General features: G+C 46.5%; 1 protein-coding gene across 2 annotated transcripts in view; it reads left to right on the top strand.

Annotated features, from left to right (window-relative positions):
* Positions 1 to 534: 534 nt before the first annotated feature.
* Positions 535 to 23,745, top strand: part of LOC119394268 (protein sax-3-like) — a 144,632-nt gene continuing 121,421 nt past the window's right edge. Inside the window, exon 1 of one of the 2 annotated variants that reach the window (XM_049415729.1) lies at positions 535 to 1,069. In XM_049415729.1, the coding sequence (XP_049271686.1) occupies positions 952 to 1,069 (118 nt within the window). In that variant the 5' untranslated portion in view covers positions 535 to 951. The remainder of the gene's footprint in view (positions 1,070 to 23,745) is intronic. The other variant, XM_037661551.2, reaches the window with a different exon arrangement.

Genomic DNA, 23,745 nt, shown 5'->3' with positions numbered 1-23,745 from the left:
CACTTTAGCACTTCGCGGTTTCTTTCCTTCTTTCTTTCTTTCTTTCTTTCTTTCTTTCTTTCTTTCTTTCTTTCTTTCTTTCTTTCTTTCTTTCTTTCTTTCTTTCTTTCTTTCTTTCTTTCTTTCTTTCTTTCTTAGTGGGAGACAATACGAAAGATCTCAGCTGCAATCGGCTTCCAGGCGCCTCGCTATGTTTGTATGGGCTTATTCTTTGCACGGCTTTGTTTCTTCTCGGAACTTTGTAATCCTGCCTAGTCCTACAGTGCCGACCTGTCAACCGGACAATCACTCCGATACTCTTAACCCCTCTTTCATTCATTTCATATCTCTTCATCCCTCTTTCATACTCAGTGAAACGGCACTCTTTCAAAGCCGCATCCACCTCATCCTCGATACGCAGCTATCGCGTCATCCTCCGATGCAAACGGAGCGGACCCCTCGCTCCAGGGCATCTCACCGCTCCCAAACAGTGCCGACCGCCGCCGCTCCACTCGGTGGGGCGCTCGCGTCGCGCAGCCGCCTAGCCAACGAGTGATCCCGCTCTTGCTCGCGCTCTCCGGTGCGACGGGCGGCACGTTTGTATCGCAGAGAAGGCGTCTCCGCGGACGCGTACGGCCGCCTTGACGCAGCTTGTGTGCGTCGTTCGCATCTCGACTCCCTTTCCGCGTGGTGTTCTTCCTGCGTCGAAAAAAAAAAGGCAAAAATTGTGCAGTGTGTGCTGGCTCCTTTACGCGTGCCACGCGAGCGAGTGGGCTTCCCAGCGGCCGAGACGGAGGTGTTGCTGCTCCATCGCGCCTGTTGGCGAGTGTTTGACGAAAGAGAACGCGACTGGCACGCGACTACGAGCCTCCTAGACCACGGTGGCTCTCCCAATAAGCGGTACGCCGTCACCGCGCGCTCGTGAAGCGAGGAAATTTGCCGGTGCTGTGACCGTAGCATGAGAGCCGAGCCATGGCACGCCAGTGTGATCGCCGCCGGTGGTTCCTCGATCTGTGGATAACGACCTGTCGGATTATCGCCATCTTTCTACTCTCCGTCATTGTCTGCACTGGCGACGCCGCGAATGCAGGTGAGTTGCTCGTAACAGGCGTACCTCTTCCGTATCTTGCTTCCTGATTTATTTATTTATTTTTTTTTTTAGCGCGTCGTGATGTCTACGTCACTGACGCTTCTATATGAGGTGTAACGGCTTCGTACGGCTTCGTATGATGTCTCCCGCGTGATCGTGCGGTTGTGGCATAGGGAACGCCACGTGCTGTCGTTCACTGCATCGTTTTGCGTGGCGTAATTGAAGTTGGTGCCGTTGCTATCACTTTCTTGAGGTGAGAACGACAAGTTCCCTCGCCGTTCTTTAGCAAAATCTATTGCTCAAGAGCTCTCATTTGTGGTAGATGCGCGAAGTGCGAAGACGTAATCTTGCCTGCAGAAAGTTATCAAGCGCCGAATCTTAGATTTCGCCTCGCTGCATACGAGCGTGAAGATGTAACCTGTTAGGCGTATCCAGTACGTGCGTTCATTCGCGCGCTAAATATGCCCCATAGTCATTGTTCTCGGGAACACCTAGTGACTCGGGCTAAGAAGCTTTAAAAATTCATCTTATTTTGAGCATTTCGGAGAAAGCTATAACAGAAGTGTGAACAGGTCTTAAAGTTATCACGTTACCTTTAGTATGAGGTCTGTCAATGCAATGTCTTATAACATTACGCGCACATCAATCAAGGTTAGCTCAAATCTCCAAAAAACATAGTCATCGATCGTGCAAAGCAAGTAACGGATCTACAAGAAAAGCTCGATAGCTTAACAAGCTTTTCTGGAATATGCGTTTGCTGTTCAAAAGTAAAACCTCAACTTCGTTTAATTAGAATTACCCGCCCCCGTCTAATTCACCTAAGGTGGGATAATATAAATGTAAGCCCGCTTATAGTGAACATTGGCAACGTAGGGGTGCCAGTCACGTATATAAGCCGTTTGCAATTACTGTATAACGATTTATAAACCAGCTTTTCGGGAAGTAACGTGCGTCGCATAGAACAATAGCCTACAACATTCTGAGTAAAAACCAGTGCGGCAACGCGTCGCAAGATGTAGCGCCAAATTACCGGATACGGAAACCATGGCGACCGTTCCGCCGTAATCCGAACAGCGGCACTTATTCGGTCAATTAGCGCAGTTCGTCAGTTAGTGCCCGAAAGGTTCCTGCAGTTTAGAGAGCCTGAGCGCGTTTGGAGAACACTCGTGAGCGTCTTACAGTTAAGCGAGGCCTATATGCATTGCATATGAATAACTCCCGAGCGAGTGCCGCCTTTATGCGACTTACAGCATATAACCGCAAGCATAGTATGGGAGTCGGTTAGACGCAGGGAGATTGTTATGTCTGTCGTGTCCATTTCAGTTTTACTTAGGCGGCATCACTTTAATCATCAACACTTCGAAGGCTGTATTCTTATTTTGTATGATACCAATATACCAGTGAAAGGCCCCTTAGATTATCAACCATTTAAAGCCGGTTTCTTTGAATATATGACAGCCAAAAGACACAGTCGCCCGGTCCTTATCTTTGATTTTCTTTATCATTATTGAAACGTTTACGTGAATCTCGATCTTGCCGCACTACGCACGCAGATTGTATTAACCGGTTTAACAGACCTGTGCAGCCATTAAATTCTATGCCTGTAATAAGCCGCATGCATTAATTTTCGTAGAGCGAATAGTTTCCGTGTCGAGTCCTGTAGTTTCGTACTTTTCCTTACGGCGCTCGCAACTAATTGTAAATTGATTCCGAATTGTTTCCAATTGAAATAAATTCAAGTAATACAGGAAGTGCGCGAATATATTGGAATAATACTGCATGACATCTACTTGTATCTCTGCATTCTCCTGGAAACACCGCGGGCACCAATAATAATAATAATAATAATAACAATAATAATAATAATAATAATAATAATAATAATAATAATAATAATAATAATAATAATAGTTTACTCGGGTTAAATTTCTAGTGGTTCAGGACTGCCGAAGCATCACAGTCCTTGTATGATAGCGCATGGTGGCCAGGCGAATCCGTGCAATGTATGCACATGGCAGTTGCTTTGGCTAAAGCAGCAAAAATAAATAAATTTTAGACGTACAAAAATTGACGTATAGATTAGCGGTCTATATTGGCAAATTACCGCGCATCGAAAGGAACACGATCGGTTGAGGCAGTGGAAAGGGGCGCCAAAACGCAGAAGGTTCTACTGTCCTTCGATTGTGTTACGTGTCCTTCGCGCTTACAGAAAATATGGATCAGTACCAACTAGCCCGATCTCAGTGCCTTCTAAGTTATATTTCGTACACGGACGCGTGTTCGGCACTTGTACTGCGTGCCCCTGGTTTTCTGCGCTGTTACCGTACTCATTGATGGGTTGTTCCGCTGTGCAGTTAGATTTACGTAGACGAAGTCACCTTGAAGAATACGACAAGCATCCATGGAAGCTCGGTGCATCCATGCTCCTAACGACTGCCTGCATTGTGCGGAACACGCACGACGAATGGATTAACCGCGTTAAACAAGCGCGCCGACACCGCGCGAAATTCGCGTGCCTGTTTTCCAAGGCACCGAGAGGGCCGTGGCAAAGCCGCTTGCTCGCAAACACGCACACACCTCCAAAAAAATGAAGTGGAGATCTTCGTACATCAAACAGCGCACGGTTCCTTCTTTACGTCAACGTGCGGGCGCGTGCCACTTCAGGCAGCGGGCGAGAGACTCGTCTCACCAACAATCGTATAAACGCGGCGTCGTTCCGCAAACAGCGAAGCGCTGACTTTGCGCGCGAGGGAGGCGGCACCCCGCCCACCTTTCTTGCAGTAATCTAGTAACGTCGGGACGCCCCGCGTGCGCGGCGGCTTGCCTGACCCCCGGCAACGACGAAGATTGGGGACGACGTCTTCCTTTTGTGAGGAGCCGCCGAGTGTTTACCTCCGAGCACCCGCCGAACGATGCCGCCACCGCGCGGCCGCGTCGCGCCGCCGAGCATCGATGTCGCCTCGAGGTCGCAAAGGGCGCAGCTGCCCGACAGTGAATCACAATCGGGGGAAGAAAAGGCAGTGGCGGGTGAGGGACGCTGTACATGACGCGCTGGCACCACCCGGGCGCCGCCACCCAAAACCCCCCGACTCGGGCCGTTGACTTTCTCCCGGTCGAGCCTGCAGCGAAAGCGGCCCCACCACCGCGAAGAGGAGGAGGCCAGTACAATGGTCGGGCCGCCTTCTACCAACACCATTGTGCCTTGTGTTCCAGGCTACAAAGGCTGAGTGTGCGTACTGTATATGTGTGTCTGTACTGTGGAGACACCTGCCTGTTGCTGGCTTTGTCGATTATGGCGCCACAGGCAGTAAGGATTCACCACTCAGATTCAGCATGCATTTTCAGCGTCGAAATATCCATGGACTCGCCACCCGATTTTACTTCCTGAGCATCTTTACCGATCGCGCTTGCGTTCTTCGCAGGTTGTGGTTTTCAGCGCTGAACGCTTTTAGTTATCTTGATTTTTCGGACGCGCATGATGCCGCTCTCACAAAGCTACAGTTAGCAAGCAAGTACTATTCAGGATTAGGCATACTGTTCGCGATCACCTCACTGCCCCACTCGTTTGTGCCGTTGGTTAATGCCTGTGATTACGCACCTCGCGCTTTTGCTCATGCGGTGGTGCATAAGGCGTTGTGAGCCCGAACCCTTGCCTTCAATGGAACTGAACGGATACGGAAATATCTGACAACGCTTCCATTTGAAATATGCTTCCTTTGGTCTTTGTTCATCTGTAGATCAGCCCACACCCGCGTCTTCGAGCCGCTCACTCTATCCTGGTGCATACACCCCCGAAAAGTTTTACCAAGTGAAGCAATGCGTTTGTCGTGGTGTCCTCTTTGAAAGTTCATATTTCAAACGCCCGTACAAGTGTAGTACGCGACGCCCCTTTCTTTTGTATGGCTGTCGTCGTACACAAGTAAATACGCTCGCAATATCTTTAACTGCGCCAACACATCTACCTTGCACTACGCTTTCGTAATCCATCCATTACGTGTACATGGGAACAGAGCTCTCACTTACGAACTTTGTGCGTGTGACATCGAACTCATCAAGTAGACCCAAACAACTACGCATGCGCACATGCATGACCGGATCTCCTGATAATCAAGAAGTTGTTCTTGAACATTTTTCTTTCTTCCTACGGTTCCCATGCGTTGTGGCAAGCCGGTGTTTCTGGGCCGGATTGGAGCCGTTTCAATTCGCTTCTGTCTGCTGCTTGACAAACGATGTGCTTCTCGCAGATGCTCGCGTGCTCAAAGTTGGCCAGAACATTAAGGAGTTCTTACAGTGCGCTGCAAGAACTTGTATATAGCTTTGTCAGCGGCATCCGCTCTCGTGAACCACGCACGCACATACGCAGAAACGTTTGTCGAGTACGCCGAATATCGGCTACGCTGTCAACAGACTCCCAAAATATGTGCGAGGCCGTGAAATCACAGGAAGAAAGACATGATTAATTGAAAAAAAAAAACAATAAATTACTTTATGCTTATTAACAGTCTAACTTCTTACGAGAGCAACAACGACGCGTATTTATAACATTCTTCCATTGGTGGTCTCTCGCCTTCATGTCACTCCACAAAGATTTCCAGGCAAAAATATTTCTAACTCTATATAAGCGCCCTCGACATGCAATCGTGCGCACCTTAGTGAAAGCGTGTTTTTGAAGCAACTCTTTTTCGTACAAACAACAGTGAGTATTTACTAAATCGTGGCATCTATTTCATTTGATATGGATGGCGCTGTGCTGCACTTGAGGAGGGAAGGTATTATCAAGCCAGCGGCCGAGTAAGCTATAGGAGGAAGGAGAAACGTTATTCAGATAAAACTAGAAAAAAAAAATGGCCGCGTATCTGCGTGCTTCGCTGCAAATGTCGTCGAAAAACGATAGTCTTCTGCCGGCCGTGCTACATGAGTCGTGGTCTCATCCGCGGCCACCCGTGATGCTGTTCCCAGGGGCACTGCCAGGTGGAAGCACCATATCGTCGGCAGAGGGCTTTTTCGTGCATAGCGTCGCATTTTCAGCGCAGCCTAAGAAACACTAGGGTCTTTAGAATTACGTATCTATGTATTTTCTAGTAAAGGAACACACCACCTAATATTTAAGTATTGTTTTTGCGCCTCAGATATGCGTAATATTTGCTTTTTGATCGACAATGTTCACAAGTATAAACGCAGCTACCAGTTCAAGATGGCTGGGCGTTCAGCAGGTGCTTAAACTTTGGCCGAGTGGCTGAATCGTGTGACAGACAGACAGACAGACCAAGATATCTGCGTTCAAATATCCCAAGAAAGACTATCGTCTTTAAATAATCGACAGTTGTGGTCGGGTTTGGTCAAGCAGAGCTATTTGGCTGTTTTCCCTCGTCCGCAAGCCATGCCTTCCACTGCTTGTTGAACATGGACTGGTGTTAGGAGAGTAACTGTAAATGCTCATATATTCGTTGGCCGCAGTTAATCGACCCTAGGCCTTATCTTGTTTGATCAGCTTGTTTCTTATTAAAGCGATTGCCCTTTTGATATCCACCGCTAGTACGAATTCGTCCTTCGATCCTCTTGTTGGGTTCAGTACGTCATTTTGCAGGAAGAGGGAAACGTCCGAGATAAGCAAGAGATCAGCCATGGTAGCTTAGCAGATAGGGTGTTATGATTCTTAAACTAGAGGACGTGGGTTCGATTCCCCGCCGCGCCATTTCCACGGTGGACAAAAGCAAGAGCCCCTATATTTGTGTGCACACTAAAAACGTCTGGCAACCAAGATGAATGCGTGGTCACACTCACGGCGTGCCTCATAATCATGTCGTGTTTCTGCCATGCAAAACAACAAAGTTTTGTTTTAATAAGGAAGAAAAAACCACGGTATTGATGAAAAAGAAAAAAAAAAAAGTAGGGATGAGATTGATATAACAGGAGATGCTGGAGGTGCAAACAGCGGCATATCGTAGAAATAGAGGTTTGTAAGAAGAAAAAATATCGGAACGAGACAGGCAGAATGCTAGGCTGCAAAAAGCGAAGGAATCGTAGAGGGAAGCAAGGCGTGCAAGACTCGGACCCAAGAAAGGAGTTACCGAGAACACACACGCCGTCAGGGGCATTCTCGATAAAATACCACACTCTACGTTGAATCCCTGCGAACTATCTTAATTTCTTGTCGTTTTAAAAATTTGATGAAGCTGTAACAAACAGATTGGGTGGCAACTTGTTGGCGACACGTCACTAAGTATGTGCCAATACAGATAATCATCATGATCAGAGTATCATCATGATATCGATGATGAGCATAGGTTGGTGTAATAAAAGGGTTAGAGAATGCATCGCTTTCAAGCGCCACTTGCTTTCCGTTCAGCCAGACGCCTTCTTGAGGCCGCATTGTTTTTTTTTTTTTTTTTCGAGAACTGAGCGCTGCAGCTTCGACTGCAAACGTCACTTATGACTGATCGCGCGAGCCACAATGGATTCGGTGAACGGCCGAGTTCTTTTTCTTTGCAATAGGGCGTCGCTGGACATTCTCGAGGCGTGTTGTTTCCTGTCACGAAACACTTGCCGCAACACGCGCTGGTCGCGTGTGCTGCGCACGCACCGACCCGACTCTCCGCCTCCGTTTAAAACCGTGCAGCGTACTGATTGCTACAGATGACCTCGATTATAGGAATCTAGTCGTAGCACGGGATATTAGCGAATCATTGAAACCCTGCAATTTACATATATAGACGCAGGAAAGAAGATCGATGCTCCATTGTGGAATAAGAGATTTAATAGTACAGTATTTTATTGGTCATTTCGTGCATTCCTTGTTTTAGTTCCGTGTTTCAGTGTGTTATGTTTAGATGAGTTCTCAAAAGTGACTTTCCTCTCAGCGCTGTTGCCTATCACTAACCTTCGGATCACTGACACTCTCGACAGATGCGTCATGAGATGTGTACACCTCGCAGATCCGTGGATGCAAAGAATAACAATAACGGCGGTTTGTATTGATCAACTGTTCGTGAAAATGTTTGCAGATGACAGGACATTGAGATATCACTTAATATCTCTAGTAGATTAAACGGCCATTTTGCGATATCCTTGTTAACCGGTTTGTGCTTATTCCAAAGGCAATGTTTAAATACGAATAAATGTTTCACAGCCTTATTTGTCCGAGCATATACATTATACACATGCACTGTGTGTAGTTCGGCATACTCGTTTTAAGTTTATATATCTACCGTTCCAGGAAGACTTATAGCTGAAAACCACTGTGATATTGTAAAATTATTTCTTCTGTTTTTTTTTAATCAATCAACGTACGGACCTTAATCGTGACGACCAACAAGATGGCTGCCAGGCCGCGAGATTCAAAAGCCGCGTCTCTTGTTTAAAGGAGTAACTGGAGTCTGCACTACATTCGCCGCGGGTGTGACGCTGCATGAACACACAAAATCTTGTGTGCTTATTGTAGAGCTGCCAGACTGGATTCTTTATTGCAAGACGTGTCTGCCGTGTACGGAAATCCGTCCGTCCCTGCTTTTTGTTGCCGTTCTTCGCTGTTCTGTGTTTTGTTTTGGCCCGAATATTGGCAGATGTGACCGAAGACACAGCTGGCTTCCGAGTCAGAAAAAAAGAGGAGTTCGCTTTGTTCAGGTTCGACCACATGTGCTCGTTAGTCGTGAGCTCGATCCTGTAGCAACTGTCACTGCCCGCTTCTACGAAGACGATTGAACAGCGCTGTCTGCCTTATTGGGGTTGCGCATTTTTAGACAATGCAATTTTTTTATATATATATAATATATGCAGAAATGCTATGAAAGTGAAGCACCTGTCATCTTAGCAAGTGAGCTGCACGTGTAGGCTGAAATAGCTTGCCGCTGCTAAACTTGCACTGATAAAACAATTTTACAAAAACTTGTAAATAACTTCTTTATTACCAAGTAATTAGGAAGTTGGGGATAGTTGTTTATGTGGAAAAGATCCAGGCCGTGCCGTAATATTTATGGCATGTAACATTTGTACAAATAGAAAAATTTGCACACAATTACAGATGTTCGTCGTCGAATTTCAATGGCGATATCAAAACCGAGCGGGCACGAAAGGTGGCCGTTCTGTTGCGTCAAACACTAACTTCCTGTGACGATGAAGAGACGAAATTGTTAAAGCATTTGTCATGCTTAGTTTTATAATGCGGCGTAACTGCACAACCATTCCCTGTTGCTGTCTCGTGTGGGTTATTCATGCTACTTATTGCTCTCACTGATGTAAATAACGTTGAGGAGTGAGCCTTTTGCCGTCTGCTTTCTTTCCTTTGGTGTCTTACTCTCTTTCTGATTTCCAAGCTCTGTTGTGGTCGTAAAACAAGCGACGTAAACTCGAAGATCTCGAGAACGGAAGTCCCTCAAAAACATAAGAAAATTTAAAAGAAACTTACATGGAACGCGATACGCGTGCGCTGTATACCAGCGGGGACGTCTTAGCAGCTGGAGTTTATGACTGTTACGAACGAAACACGAAGAAACGCTTTATTGCTGTCGCGGCCCTGCATAAGGTACCTAGGGCCATCTTTAGCGTGAACGGAGTGCACCAGGACGTGGTATTCCTGAAAAGTTTCGTTTCTCTTCTCTTGTCGTATTTTCTCTCTCACTCCCTTATTTTCTAATTGTAAGCGCTTACGATCGCATACAAAACAGATGGCGACGAGTCTGTAAAGCCATGAAAACCGTGAAGTTCACGAGGTTAGTGAGCTCGTAGCGATGCATTGTCACACGCGTTCTTATAGCAGCCGATCCACCGCGCGAGAGAGAATTGCTTCCGTTCATATCGCGCCGATGTAAACATTGATGGCGGCGAGCGAGCGTCCTGCACACGCGCCACCCACGTCGTCGCGTGATGCTCGGTGCCCGCTTTGTTTCGATAATAAAAGCGGCCCGTTCTAAGTTATGGCGGGCGATCATGAGGGAGCCTCCTCTGTCGGCTTCCCTGTTTCGCTCCCAAAACACACACGCGAGAACGATCATCTGCGTTTATGGACACGCACGCGACGAAGCACGCACGCTCGTCGTGTATGTGTCCGCTTCTGTGCATTTATGCACGCGGAAAAGCGAGCGAGTATATTTTTTTCTACGTTACTGCGCGCTTTCTTTATTTTTAGTTTCTCGTGTGCCTTGCTGGACTCCCGATGTGGACCGTTTGAGGAACGGATGTTGATTCGGTATTGCGTTTTCGAAGCTTGAGGTCACGGGTAAATTCTCGTCCGTTCTCGCCGAATTCGAAGGGGTGAAATGTAAAACACACACACACACACACACACACACACACACGCTCAAGTTCACTCATATGTGTGCATTTTGAAGAGATCGAGGGGTAGAGATATTTGAAGTGCCCCACTATACGGTGTGCCTCATTATCAAATCCTGCTTTTATATCCAGATATATAAATCTAGAGAGGAGGAGGTCACGACGACAGACTTCTTGAAAATGCGTGTAAATATGTTTATTATACATATAATAGCGCCCTTTATTGCGCGCGCGTTTGTGTGTGCGTCTGTGTGTGTGTGGGGGGGGGGGGTGTAACCGCATAAATTTTTGTCAAATAAAATTACGCTCAATTGCAGAGACCAATTCAGTAGGCAAATCATTAATTTTGAAACTTGCTCCAGCCAAATATCAATCTACAGAGCCCTCCAGAGTTTCAATACAAGGGCTTTAATTCTTACGATAGTGTTCAGTGAAATTTAAAATAAATAAGCCCCCATAACCTGTTTTGTTTCATTTTCTTTTTCGAAAGAAAATCGGTGTGGGGTGTGTCCGTGTCCTTAGACCAGGAATATTTGGGATAATTGATTTTACAAATTTCCTTGCTAATTAACGTTCAATTTCACGGAGAGCTGCCAATACACTCTGTGGAGCTGATGCCGCGTGTCTAAGCCACGACTTACAGTACAGTTGGCTGTGATCTACGCAAATTGTCGATTAAATATGAGGCGAAAGAAAAGCTGACTCAGTAGGTGACGTCGGAGGCAGTCGCTTCAGACGCCGCTGTGTCAATCCTTATTCGAATGGGGGGTGTCATGGTGATCATAACTATTGTGAATGACACAGAGAGACAGACTCCAAAACGAGCATGCGAACGTTTCTTGCTGCTGTCGCGGTGCGGGCCACGGGGGATTTCATTACGAGCCACCCGGGTTGCACATTATTAAACTGCAACACCCGGGCCGACCCGGATTTCGGGACTCCAGAGGGGCTCCTCTTATATTGCGACGGCTGCTGTCTTCGTGCCGCCGACGCCCGTAGCGCATCTTAATTCTGTCACTTCGCTGCGTGTTCCGTAAGCGCTTTGAAAGTTACGAAGAGCTCCTGCGACCGTACGTGATGAAAAAGAGCACCGCGGCCGTGTGTGTCAGTTTTTAAAATATATTCCTCGCCTTGTTTCATATACACAGCTCCGTGCTTTGCATCGTACACTGTGGGTCGCCCAGCAGTCGGAGCGTAAACCGTCAGCCTGCAGTCTTGCGGAAAATGAACCTATGTATGATTCAGTGCTGAGAGCGTACAGTCGTATTCTTTCATCTCTTTCTTTAAAGCCGTCCCGCTTATTCTTTAGGAATACAATTACGAGTCTTGCCGTTAGCCCAGGCTCGCTCTGACTTCGTTTCTGTTACGTTTCCTTCTTGACAGCTCTTTCCGGGGCGAAACCTCCCGCTCCCGGGAGTAATTGCCCCGTCCCTAGAATAATGGATGGATTACGGATGACTGTATGTGTGGCTTCATCAGAAGGCGAGCCCGAAATTAAAATACTCCGGAATATTACTTCTGCACGCTGCACAGAAGGGCGCTTAATTCCGTGGCTGGGAAATTAATGCGCGCTGTTCTCTTACTTAAGCTTCGGCTATAAGTGTCATGTTTCTTCTTTTTATTTTCGGATCTTCATTAAGTATCCCTTGCTCGGCATCTCATAAATCAAAACGTTAGGAGCAAATTAATAGTGGTTAGTATGTAGCGAGCTCCTAAAAATAGGGTGGCTGGAAGCTTTTTCAAGAGAGGCTTCCCTGGTACCAATAATTTTTTTTTTGTCGGCTCAAGCTGGACATACAGTGTCGTTATTGTATTGACGGAATGCGTAGTGCGTGATGATTTATAATGTTTCATGCAGGAAGAAGGGTGGAGAGTTTTGAGCATGTTCATAAACGGCATGTCGCGCATCTTTTCCGCGCGCGTGGTATCTCTTCTTGAAAACGTTTAACACTGTAACTATTCCCGAAGCAACGTTGCTGTGGCTGCGTTAACCCAATGCACGCAGTAAAAGCGTAGAGTGATGATATTTGCCACGAGTATTGTACACGCAAGGTGCAGTAGAAGAAAGGCAGGTATTATCAATGTTGTGGGCCAAGATAATCATAAAGGTTTCCTACAGCTTTATGATTATATTTATGATATCATTATCTTCATGATATACAACTCGGCCAGTCGTGTATCCGTGAGCAGAAAACCCGTCGGAGCAAGGACTGTGCACGCGCGATGACGCGAAAAAAATCCACAATGGGAAAGGGCACGTTGGTTTCTGTTGCGACGAAGCGCGCGCCATTGGTGATAGAAACCGAGTGTTTTGTGACGCAGTGGCAAAACACGCAGAGAATGGGAATGTTATCTCTCGGCGGGTCGCGCGTTGAGTAGCCGCCTGTAGCTGCGTCCAAGTGTCCGGGAGGGCCAGTCGGAGGCTCATTCTCAACTCCGACATCGCAATGGAAGGGCCGAACGTCGCGCGAACGCCCGTGGGGCAACGCGCCTACGAGGAGGGACGTCGAGGGAAGCGGCGGGAATGCGACCGCCGCTCCATGGCGGCGTCTCTCCTCGTATATATAGGTGCTGTTCTAGCTCGTAGCACGTGCCGGAGCAAGACGGTGCGAATGCCCGCATGTCGTACATATTTGAAGCTAAACCACAGTGCCACCCGCAATAGGTCGGCAAAAAGTGTGGATCTCACTCAGACCCACTCATCAGATATATTATGCCCTTAGGGCTCATTCGGACTCAGACTCAGTAAATGTTTCATCAACCGGACTCACTCGGACTCAGACTCCCAAAAATATGTCTCCACGGTACTCACTCGGACTCAAACTCACCAAAATATTACTCACCCGCACTCACTCATACTCAGACTCACGGCTCCATCCGAGTCTGAGTGAGTCGACTCATGAGTGAGCTTGCCGAGCTATGCCACCCGCACAGCTTCGCTGGTTAGCCACCTCCACGGGGTGGAATGGAACATGATTTTCTTCCCATGTTCTGCAGTGAATCAGTATGAATTAATAACGGCTTCCTACTTTCACATATATTACATGTATGCAATCAGTATAGAAGAACTATGCGGCAATTCACACCATAGGTCCACGTAAAACATTCGGTCAGGTGCTCGCAAAAATTGAATAATGAACTGATACGCGTAGTCAGATTAAGAAAGGCGCTTGAATTCAGGGACAGAAAGGCACACAACAATTGGATACACAGCAATCAGCCATTTATTTCCAACCCTATAGTGCTTCCTTCCAAAAATATCTGCATGCTCTCTAGTGAACATCTTTGTAACTAATCTGGTGACCATCAACCTATAATACGATCTTCGTATGAAGCTCAAATGCCTACAATTTACGAGGAGTCGATAACTTGTATGAAATAATGCCTTTCAGTATCACTCGAGACATTTTGTCAGAATGCCTTAATGATTCTCATTTGCGTTGCCACAAGCGACATGTCCCAGTACTAGCAGAAGAAAGGTTTACTGCAAAACTTTGTAGACTCTGCAGCAAAACACCGCAGACGGTAACGAATTATGGGACAGTGTCGTATGGTCAAATTTTCTAGTTTGGACTTATTTGCTTTATGTACTTTGCTAAATGTGAAGCAATAACACACCCCTCTATTCGCACCTCTCTTTTCCATTCTTTCTCTCATACAGTCTTGCCGTCGTTCGCAAACGAGTTGATTGTGTTCCACGCTATACGCTCAGCGGAAGAGGGCACGGCGCACTGCACGCTGTTGGAGAGGCGTCGTCTCACGCGGCGCGCGTGACAGCAGCGACCGTATTAATCAGGCGAGACCGGTGGGACTCGAAACATGGTCGAACTGAGTGACGTTGACAAATGAGCGAGGGTAAGGAGGGGGAGAGTGGTGGAGTGCGCGTGCTGCGGAGCGACATATCAGTCGGCCGCCACGCCTTGAGAAATGGTCGCACGAGCCACGCGACATCGTCTCCCTCCCCAACATCCACTTTCCCCAGCAGGCGAAGATGGCGTAAGTAAAAGTGAAGCCATTTTACCTGTGACCCGCTGTCACTCCTGCATTCGGTGCAGAGACGCAACGCCGAAGGCAACCACGCCTGCTCACGGGGAATGGACCAGCTGCGTGTTATGAAACATATTTGGCAGTAGCTACGTATACTTAAAATGCGTCACTCAGCCTCTATGAGATGAACACTTCTTTGTGTGTTTGTGTTGACGCGAAGTGTGCACTTCCGTACTCCCTTTCCTCATGTGTCACTGAAGCTCCATCGGTGCAATGCAGGCAACCGGACTCTGCTTGGTGAACGACCCTGCCTTTTCCTTATGACTTCGATTCCTCTCTCAGGCTTCAGGGCTGTCCGCAACTGAGGGCGCCTGCATGTTACATGAAGTAGAGTTACTGTATATGCTACCTTTAGGTAGCAGAGTTGCGCATCTGTCTTCCAACGCCGCTAGCAACCATGCATTGCGGAGAAGCTGCCGCTTGGGCCAGTTTTTTTTATTTCTCGACGCCGCCGCTGCAGCGAACTGAATTAACACTAGCCATCGACAGTCAATGTTTATCGCCGGTCTTCGACACGCCAGACAGGTTAATCGGCGACGCGGTAGGCATGTCGCCTGCAAAAACGAAGTGCGACTTCACCGCACAGCTGTGGTTGCTAGCCGGACCTATGCGCTACTCTGCTACCTAAAGATAGCATATACAGTGACTCTAACATGAAGTGCAGAAGTTTTCATATCTGAATCATTTCAACGTAAGGCCCTGTAGTTTCCCTGTTCTCGAGCGAAGTCAATGTCTGGCTTGGCAGTATTGTGCCGTTTTATGGCAGGTTGGTGCACTGCTGGAACGAAATCAAATAGCGCCCTAGAGAGGACGAAGTGAGGACGACATGAACGGTCAGTCTTTCGTTTTATTCCACATTCAGAATGTTTCATACCAACACAGATGCCGTCTTCGTCCGTGGTACAGTGTCTGAAAGGCGCATGTACTGCGGTCGCACAAAGGAGTAGGCTACATCCACAGGTGTGCGTAACATGAAAATCCCGTTGTCACGCATGAACGACACCATATATATAACATATACACACTTGCACGAAATAGGCAATGCAGATGCGTGCAAAAGACTCATTTTATACCTGCGGACATTCCGAAGCCCACGCTTGCGCGGAAGCCCCCCGCGAGCCCTAATGAACATCACCGCTGGCGGCTGGCTTCCCGACCATAGCACCCTTAACGAGTTCTTCAGCGGGTCCAAACACGGGACACAATTACCTGGCGAAGCGAGCGAGCGCAGCCCGCGTGCCTGAACCGACATCGCGGTGGTGGCCGCAGAAAAGCGTGCCGTGCGCGCGTGCAACTCATCAAACGCGCTTCTCTAGCCATCGTTGCGTTATCGGTCTACCGGCGGCCACGGCGCGGGCTCCGCAATACCTTCGAGCGCGTGCATGCCCGCTCGTGCACGGGCACGCAACGCGTGTTGCCAAAGGGGGTGGGTTAGCCCATCACAGCAGTGTTTGGGGTGGCCCGTTCCTTCTCTGTCGCACGCATTCTACATTCGAACGGCACTGCATGTTGCCGAAGCACGTGCCTACTCGTGCGTGCCGGCGTGTTTGTTGGTTGACTGGTGAGCGACTCTCGCTCAATTAGGAGCACAGTGCGAGGGAGAAAGCAGCAACAGCAACAGCCGTTGTCGGCGCCTCCACGTCTACGGGGGAAGGTGAAGCCCCTCACCGAGCGGCCTCCACAGGGACTGTCTGGGCGTCCCGTGCCACAGCCGCCGCCGCGTTCATTACCTTAATTACAGTCCAGACAGCTCACACCGCTCGGGAGGCGCCGACTAGGCCCCGTGGAGGCGCTGCAGCTTCGCAAAGTGCGCGCGTATGCGCTCTTGAGGCGCCTGTGCTGCAGCGGCGCGCAGCTCGAGAGAGTCGGCTTCCCTTTTGCTGCGTCCTTTTTGCCCTCCGGGCTCGCACCTGGTCATTCGTGGTGCCGTGGACAGTAATGAACGCGAAGGGGCAAAAAAGGTGTGGAACGGGAGGGATAGGAGAGACCCTCGCCGCTTTAGAGTTAGGCCCGTATTCTGAAACGCTCCTTACCTCAGACCATTTCCTTACCTTACGTGAGGAGCCCTTCATGCCTCCTTATCTTAAGGAGCTCCTTGAGGGAGCCAGCGTATTCTGAAAGCTTCCTTCAACCTTCCTTTCCTAAGGGCCGCCTGAGTAAGGTAAGGCGCGTGTTTCACAAGTCTGGGATCGAGAGTACGTGTGAAATACGGACTAAACGTCCGTTTTCAAGCAAGAATAAGGAACATTTTGTAGTCATAACGAAACGTGTACACTGCTTTACGTGTAAACTACTGACTAAACGTCCGTTTTCAAGCAAGAATAAAGGAATATTTTTTGTGCATAAGGATGAATAATAATGTGTACACTGCTTTTTCGTGACATGGGTGCACAGCTTTTCCCGTTTACTTAAATTTCGCCTGTTGCAGCAGACAAAAACAGTATGATCGAGCAACCTTGGAGCTCATTACGTTCATTGATGCATTTCAACGGCCTTTTATGTGGGAGCGAGTAATAAAGATCGTTTAAAGAGTTGAAGACGTGGGTGAGATCGATTTTCATAACCGAGTAGTGTTAAACTTGTGAAATCTCCTCACTTTGGTGCAAATTTGACTCGAATGTAATTATGTCCAAGTAAATTATTATGTTTACATTCAAAACAAGGGCGCGTCTATCGGGTCGTGCATCGCGCCTTCGTGGATTTACCTTTCTTTTTTTGTTGTTTTTTGCTAAACGAGAAAATCTTACAGCAGCGGTTCCCAGGAACCCAAGTCCTGAAAGTATTCAGATATATGCGCACGACTTACTAGTAGTCTTATTACAGTGCAGTGCCTCGGAGTTCCATTCTGAGTTGTCACAAATGGTCGGAATATTTGAAGAATGTATATCGCCCGTCATAAGACGTGATATGCCCTTCTAGGATTCTGTCGGGTTCCTTGACCTTAAGCTCGATTTCACCCGTGATCATGTTTGCTGGACATATGAACCAAGCACGTACAAGCTCAACTCCGCACAGTAAGATTGTCAAAAGGGTTATTGTTCGGGCTTGCTTCTACAACGCGTTAAAATAGTCGTGCTGCCACAGAGTAGGCGCCAGCTTTCAGGCACAGGTCACTCGCCTGTATCATGACGGATTACTAATCTCAATGGCTGAGATAATTCGCAGAAAAGGAAAGGAGGGTTTCCTGGGCATACATTGTAGCGCGTGCGGCTGCGCCCCTGTGTTTGCTAAGACTAATGTGATTTTCTCTTACCCGGAAGACCGCACCTGCCTCATTGTGGAAGCAGCCCGCATGGCATGTGAAGAATGCCATTGTTAGCCTAATCCAAACAAGAACTGTCATTCCTGGAAGGCGGCAGCACGAACGGTCGGCGATCAGGGGGGGGGGGGGGGGGGGGGCTGCCGTTTCGCATTCCTTGAGTCTGTTCTTTTTTTCTCTGTTCCTGTAAATGCCTTGTTCTCTTCGAGCTGCGCAATCTTAACCAAAAATGTTGACAGCCATTCGGCCGCACGCTCGAAAGCACGCCTGGCAAGCAATTTTAACAACGACGAGGATACAATTAGAGCGAGCTTGTGCAGAAGTGCAAGGCATCGATCAAAAATAAGAAATCGGGCACACTGTTGCTGACAAAGTACTGCGGAGAAGCGCCCTTTCAGTGCAAGTAGCAAGGTAAGGAGGCCTTAAGGTAGCCCTAGAGCTACCTTAACTTGAGGGAGCACCAAGGAGGACCTCAGTGAGGGAACCTTAGTAAGGAGCGTTCCAGAATACGTGGTAAGGCGTCTTCAAGCAGTTAAGGCCCCCTCACTGAGGTAAGGAGCGTTTCAGAATACGGGCCTTAGTTTTCTTCCATGACGGGGGCGTCCCTTGGGCCGCGTCCGACACGCGGCGACTCCTGACGACCTGCCTGCTCTGACAGTGCCCCGGATGGCCATCTTTCGAACGGGTCAGCGACCATAAGTGACGAAGCTCGCCGGGAATGAGCATGAAATAGATTTTGTTTTTCGAGCGCGTGCGGGTATGCACGCACTCGAAAGAGCTTTTGTTTCTCGAGGTTGGCTTGCCAGAACAGCGTCGCGATGTGTTGACATGACTGTCGTCGCTGCAGCACGGTGGTGCTGAGAGCTAACAGCTCTGCTTATTAAAGAAGAGTTCGTTGTTGCGGTCGAATACTGCTGTTGCACTCTCTCGGATGTTCAGACGACATTTTATGTTATTCTTTGTGTTGAGGAAAATTAGTGTATTTACGACATTTTTTTATATCTTTATTCTCCGGAAGTAGGCAAAACGCATGTATACCAAGATTCGCATTGTTTACGCCACGGTTTCTAGAATTGTCGCTGACGGCACAAACGTGCTTGAAACTTGACAGACAAATGTGTCTACAACGCGAGAAGGTTTGTGGCACATGGCGGAGACATTTTACAAACTACATGATTACAGGGGCGTGTAGCAAGCAGTTTAGAAGTTTGAGGCATCCATTAGGCTGCACGTATGTTCGGATTACAACAAGGAACTAAATATTTACTGAGGCAGTCTGCATTCTGTTATATTGCTTTAAAAGTCAAGGCGCCGTACTTAACAGGAAGATAAAATGGAGCGTTGCGACAAAATTAAAAATTAGCCTCTGGTGACGACAACAGCTACATTAACATCTGTCAGCTGTCTTTGTCGACGCCTGGGAATCCCTGTTATGCTTTTATATATGAATGTATTATTTTCCACTCGTTGCGAACATTGCGGCCTTCCCGGTGTGTGTTTCGTTGTAACATGCGGTCAGCTTTGTCTTCTGAAAAATATACATCAAACTTGTTGCGAGCACATTTTTCAGCATTTTCTTTGCCTCTCTTGGTCTTTTTCGGCACTAAGAATTTGCCACGCGTGATCTAGAAGTCGGGTCTTCTGAAGCTTAAAAAAAATCGAAAAAGAAAAAAAAAACGAAACTAACCTGTTTGGCTGTGCATACAGCAAGCGCGCCACACTCGTCGATAAGCGAATAGAACATGTCTTTCGGAAAGTAACATGCGAGCTTGCCTATCGAAACCAATGGCTTTGCAACCTGTCTCCCTTTTAACAGCGAACTCACGCCACTACAACTTTCTTTCTTTCTTTCTTTCTTTCTTTCTTTCTTTCTTTCTTTCTTTCTTTCTTTCTTTCTTTCTTTCTTTCTTTCTTTCTTTCTTTCTTTCTTTCTTTCTTTCTTTCTTTCTTTCTTTCTTTCTCACTCCCTGTGTGCGCACAGAGAACTGCACCGAACGATCGCTCGTTAGAGCTCCCGCCAGACTATCTCGGCTTGAACGAAAACGACATGGTATACACGGATGGGGAGCGACATCGAAAGATCATTTTGTCTAGTCGCCGTTTTCAGGAAAAAGAATAAAAACACTACAAGATTAGAAAAAGGAATAAAAGAATCGTTGAGCAAAAGAGGCAGTGAAAGAGGATTGAACGTGCGATAACAGAATGGCGACGCAAGCGGATTTTCTCGAGGAATCGTCGTTAGGCGCTCGGCGCCCTGCAGGCTTCACAAGATGCGTCTCGACGACCAAGCGGCGGTCCCGTCTATCCCTCGGATAAGTGTACTGCATGGGGTCTGCAGTGGAAGCTGGGAATTCGTCTCGTCCGCTGGAAGAAGCCGCAAGCGCTCATGGATGTATCTAGGAACGCGTTATTCCCCTCCGGTTTCTAGTTTTCGTTTTGGCGTTGCGTATGCTTTTCATTATTTGTTCTTATCGGGTGGCACCAAGAGGATTTGCTCTCCTTGTGACACGATGAGGTTATCCAAGAGAAAGGCGCACGTCTTCCAAGGCAAATTTAGTAGAAACGCCTACACAGACTTGTCGTGTCGGTTGTGGTAAGTGAAGTGCGTAAAGTGCATTCTTGACAAAATCGCAGCCGGATGTCTCGACTACCCGAGGCAGCGAATGTCAGATATCGAATAAACGAACGATATAAATACCATACGAGAATTATGTGTAGAGGCTGCTTTCGTTCTGCTCCGCGATGAAAAGTGCAGTTTTAAGGAACGTCACGGGCGCATGCAGCACCTTATGATGCTAGTAACCGATGACGTTAGCATCATGAGCATCGTCACGTCATTGTGACCATCGATCATTGGCAGCTACAGTTTTTTTCGCCGAATTGTCCCTGTTATTCACTGGTCGCTCGGTGTGCAGTTAAGATGCGCCTGTCGTACTGTCACGTAAGTACGTTTCTTGTTTCACATAACTTCTCGGTGTGCTAACTTCTTCAGGATGTAACATATAGCGTAACTCCTCAGCGTAACTTTTAACGTAACTTCTCCATGATGGCGGACACGATGGCATCAGTGCGACAGCGCACGGCCGGCGGGATTCGATATTACGTTATACTATGCTACTACCAAACAGCCCCCGCTGGAATATTGCGCTGACCTGCTATGCAGTGAATGCGAGGCAAAGGCAAACTTCCTACAACCTTGTGGTTATTAGGTTAGACAATTTTTTTTCTCGCTTAAAACAAAAACCACTCTTTTCAAACTTTCTGTATGTAATACCATCAAAGCATACTACAAAACGATGTATAAGTCATATTCTTACTCGAACCGCTACACTGCGAAAATGAAGCCGCAATACGAGTCAAAATGCCTATTTTTCCAACTTTGACACAACAGTGTGACGATGTTTCTGCTTCATTCGCTTCCGCAGTATTTTTATCATTTATTATATAAACCTATGAAGCCCGCGACGTGAACATATTACTCCCTAAAAAATACGTGCTTTTTCTAAAAAGCGCTAAACATGCAGCATTTTGCAATTATTCGACTAGGCCAAAAATAGTGAAAATTGAAACAAAAATGAATAAACTATCATAGTCATGAAAGATCAGCGCCTTGAGATAAACGATAAAGGAAAAAAATCATTTTGGAGTAATTTCTCAAACCAGTAATTTTATATAAATTATTTAGAGCGACGCAGTTTCACTTCCGTGCTCAAAGTTCGAAACGCCCTCTAGGCAACAGGAAATTTTTTCCCGATATATAGCGCCTCAACAACTCCTTCCCACATTCACGTATACTAGGACAATATTTTTAAGCATGATCGCAGATGGTCCAAAAGCTACCAGGTACACTTGCTTCGGAATGACCCATATATATATATACATTTATATATATATATATATATATATATATATATATATATATATATATATATATATATATATATATATATATATATATATATATGGGTCATTCCATGCCAAGTGTCCCGAGGTGGCGCTCGCTCATCGCAGATTTTGCTGATAAAATTTGTGCCTTTTTCCCGTGCCACGTGGAGTATTGTGGCAAATCATTTTTGCTCGAAAAAAATTTTGACCATCATGGCGCCCCCTCGAAGTTGGCTTGTATTTGTTAAACTGTGCCTAATAGAAAAATGTGTATAAAATCTATTTTTGTGTGTTGAGCTTAGAAACTACGCTTGCGCTATTGCAGAGGTTCTGTTTAGTTGTCCTATTCATTATTTCCGAAATTTGTGTGTTTCACTACGAGCTGCATATCTTCAAAAACTACGAAAATCTTCAAAGTTCGTGATTTTTTCTTGAGCTATCTGGAACTCTCCCTAACCAATCTCAATAATAGTAAGATTTTCAAAAAAGTGTATATTAGTACAAAAATGTTTAGGGGCCAAATAGACTTCAAATCTTCCCGAAAAAAATTGTGAAGTTAGAGAAAATGTGCGATTTGTATATATATATATATATATATATATATATATATATATATATATATATATATATATATATATATATATATATATATATATATATAATATATATATATATATATATATATATATATGTGTGTGTGTGTGTGGTGTGTGTGTGTGTGTGTGTGTGGATGAGAGGTGACTGTCGAGATTAAGCAAAATGAGTTTTGTATATTTGCATGAAACTTGCTGATCAGGGGGTAAGTACTATTGCTATATACGGTAGGTCGACGTGCCTTCATTTTTTTTTGTACGAAGTAACAAACAGAAAACGCAATAACTACTGTTACGAGCACAGCGTTGAACAACAAAACTCATGCCTTTGAAAGGCCCGCAATCCGCTGCTGATAATAGGATTTACTTTTTCAATGATGAACATGACCACGAACACCAATTTGGCGTGTATTGTTCGTACGAACAAATCAGTTACGCAAGCGATAAGTGAGACAACGAGTGGGCGACCACAGTTGCCTGACAAAAGGAGAAAGAAAAAAGTAGGGTCACAATGTGATATCGCATTCAGCTATCTAGATCGTGTAGCGCTGTTTGTTTTTGCCCTTCATGAAATTTAAACATGAACGTCGACAAACTAGCCCTAATTGCCGTATTGCTACATAGCCCCTATGGTATAACTATATAAAATGTCTGAGGCCCGTGTACTTAGATTTAGGTGCACGTTAAAGAACCCCAGGTGGTCAAAAATTTCCGGAGCCCTCCACTACGGCGTCTCTCATAATCATATGGTGGTTTTGGGACGTTAAACCCCAGATATTATTATTATTATTATTATGGTATAACTATATATAGTCGCCATTATATATAACCAGCTATTGCAAAGTTATCAGCCAAAATCTAGAGCCTCGTCATCCTGTTAACCAAACTGCCAAACCTGTAGCGTATTTGGTTTAAGGGCGCCTCGATCGTTTGCTAGTAAAGAGCCAGTAGAGTTCCGGCACAGCGCTTGTGATCCGTACGAGCGATCGATAAACATTTCCGTTCCCCTTTACGAAGACGCCCTATCGCAATGTATACAGTATTTCGTCTTTGTATCTTGTACTTAATGCAGGAAGAAGGTGCATAACCTGCCCCGTTTATCTAAATGCGATCGTAAAAGGGGTCCGCGCCGATATGGGCTCTCAAGTTCCGTACTTTACGAACGAGCAAGCGCTGTCATCGAAGTCGCAGAGATGTCGCATCGAACGTTTCCTCGATGCGCAGCAATAAGAAATTGAGAGATGGGTATCAACGTACGACCTGGGAATGCCACACGATGTTGTCTCTGTACCTGGCGACGTGCTTCCTAAACCGTTATAGTCTGTGCCGCTTGTATGGTGGTAACCTCAACAACGGCGCAAGGCGGCAGGATGCAGAACGACTTCCTGAATCTACGGGGCTATGTTTATAGCGCGCCTGTTGTCTATGTCTCCACTACGCGTTGAAGCTTTTGTTGCTTGACGTCCGTGGGTATAACGGCACACTTAATTAATTAATTATTTATTTATTTATTTATTTATTTATTTATTTATTTATTTATTAATTTATTTATTTATTATTTATTTTAATCAATATGCACGAAGGTAACTTTCACAGCATGGTTCTCTGTTTCCGTTCATGCT

The sequence above is a fragment of the Rhipicephalus sanguineus genome, chromosome 5, assembly GCF_013339695.2.
Source record: "Rhipicephalus sanguineus isolate Rsan-2018 chromosome 5, BIME_Rsan_1.4, whole genome shotgun sequence".
NCBI classification, from domain to species: domain Eukaryota; kingdom Metazoa; phylum Arthropoda; class Arachnida; order Ixodida; family Ixodidae; genus Rhipicephalus; species Rhipicephalus sanguineus.
This window is presented reverse-complemented; position numbering and strand designations above follow the sequence as displayed.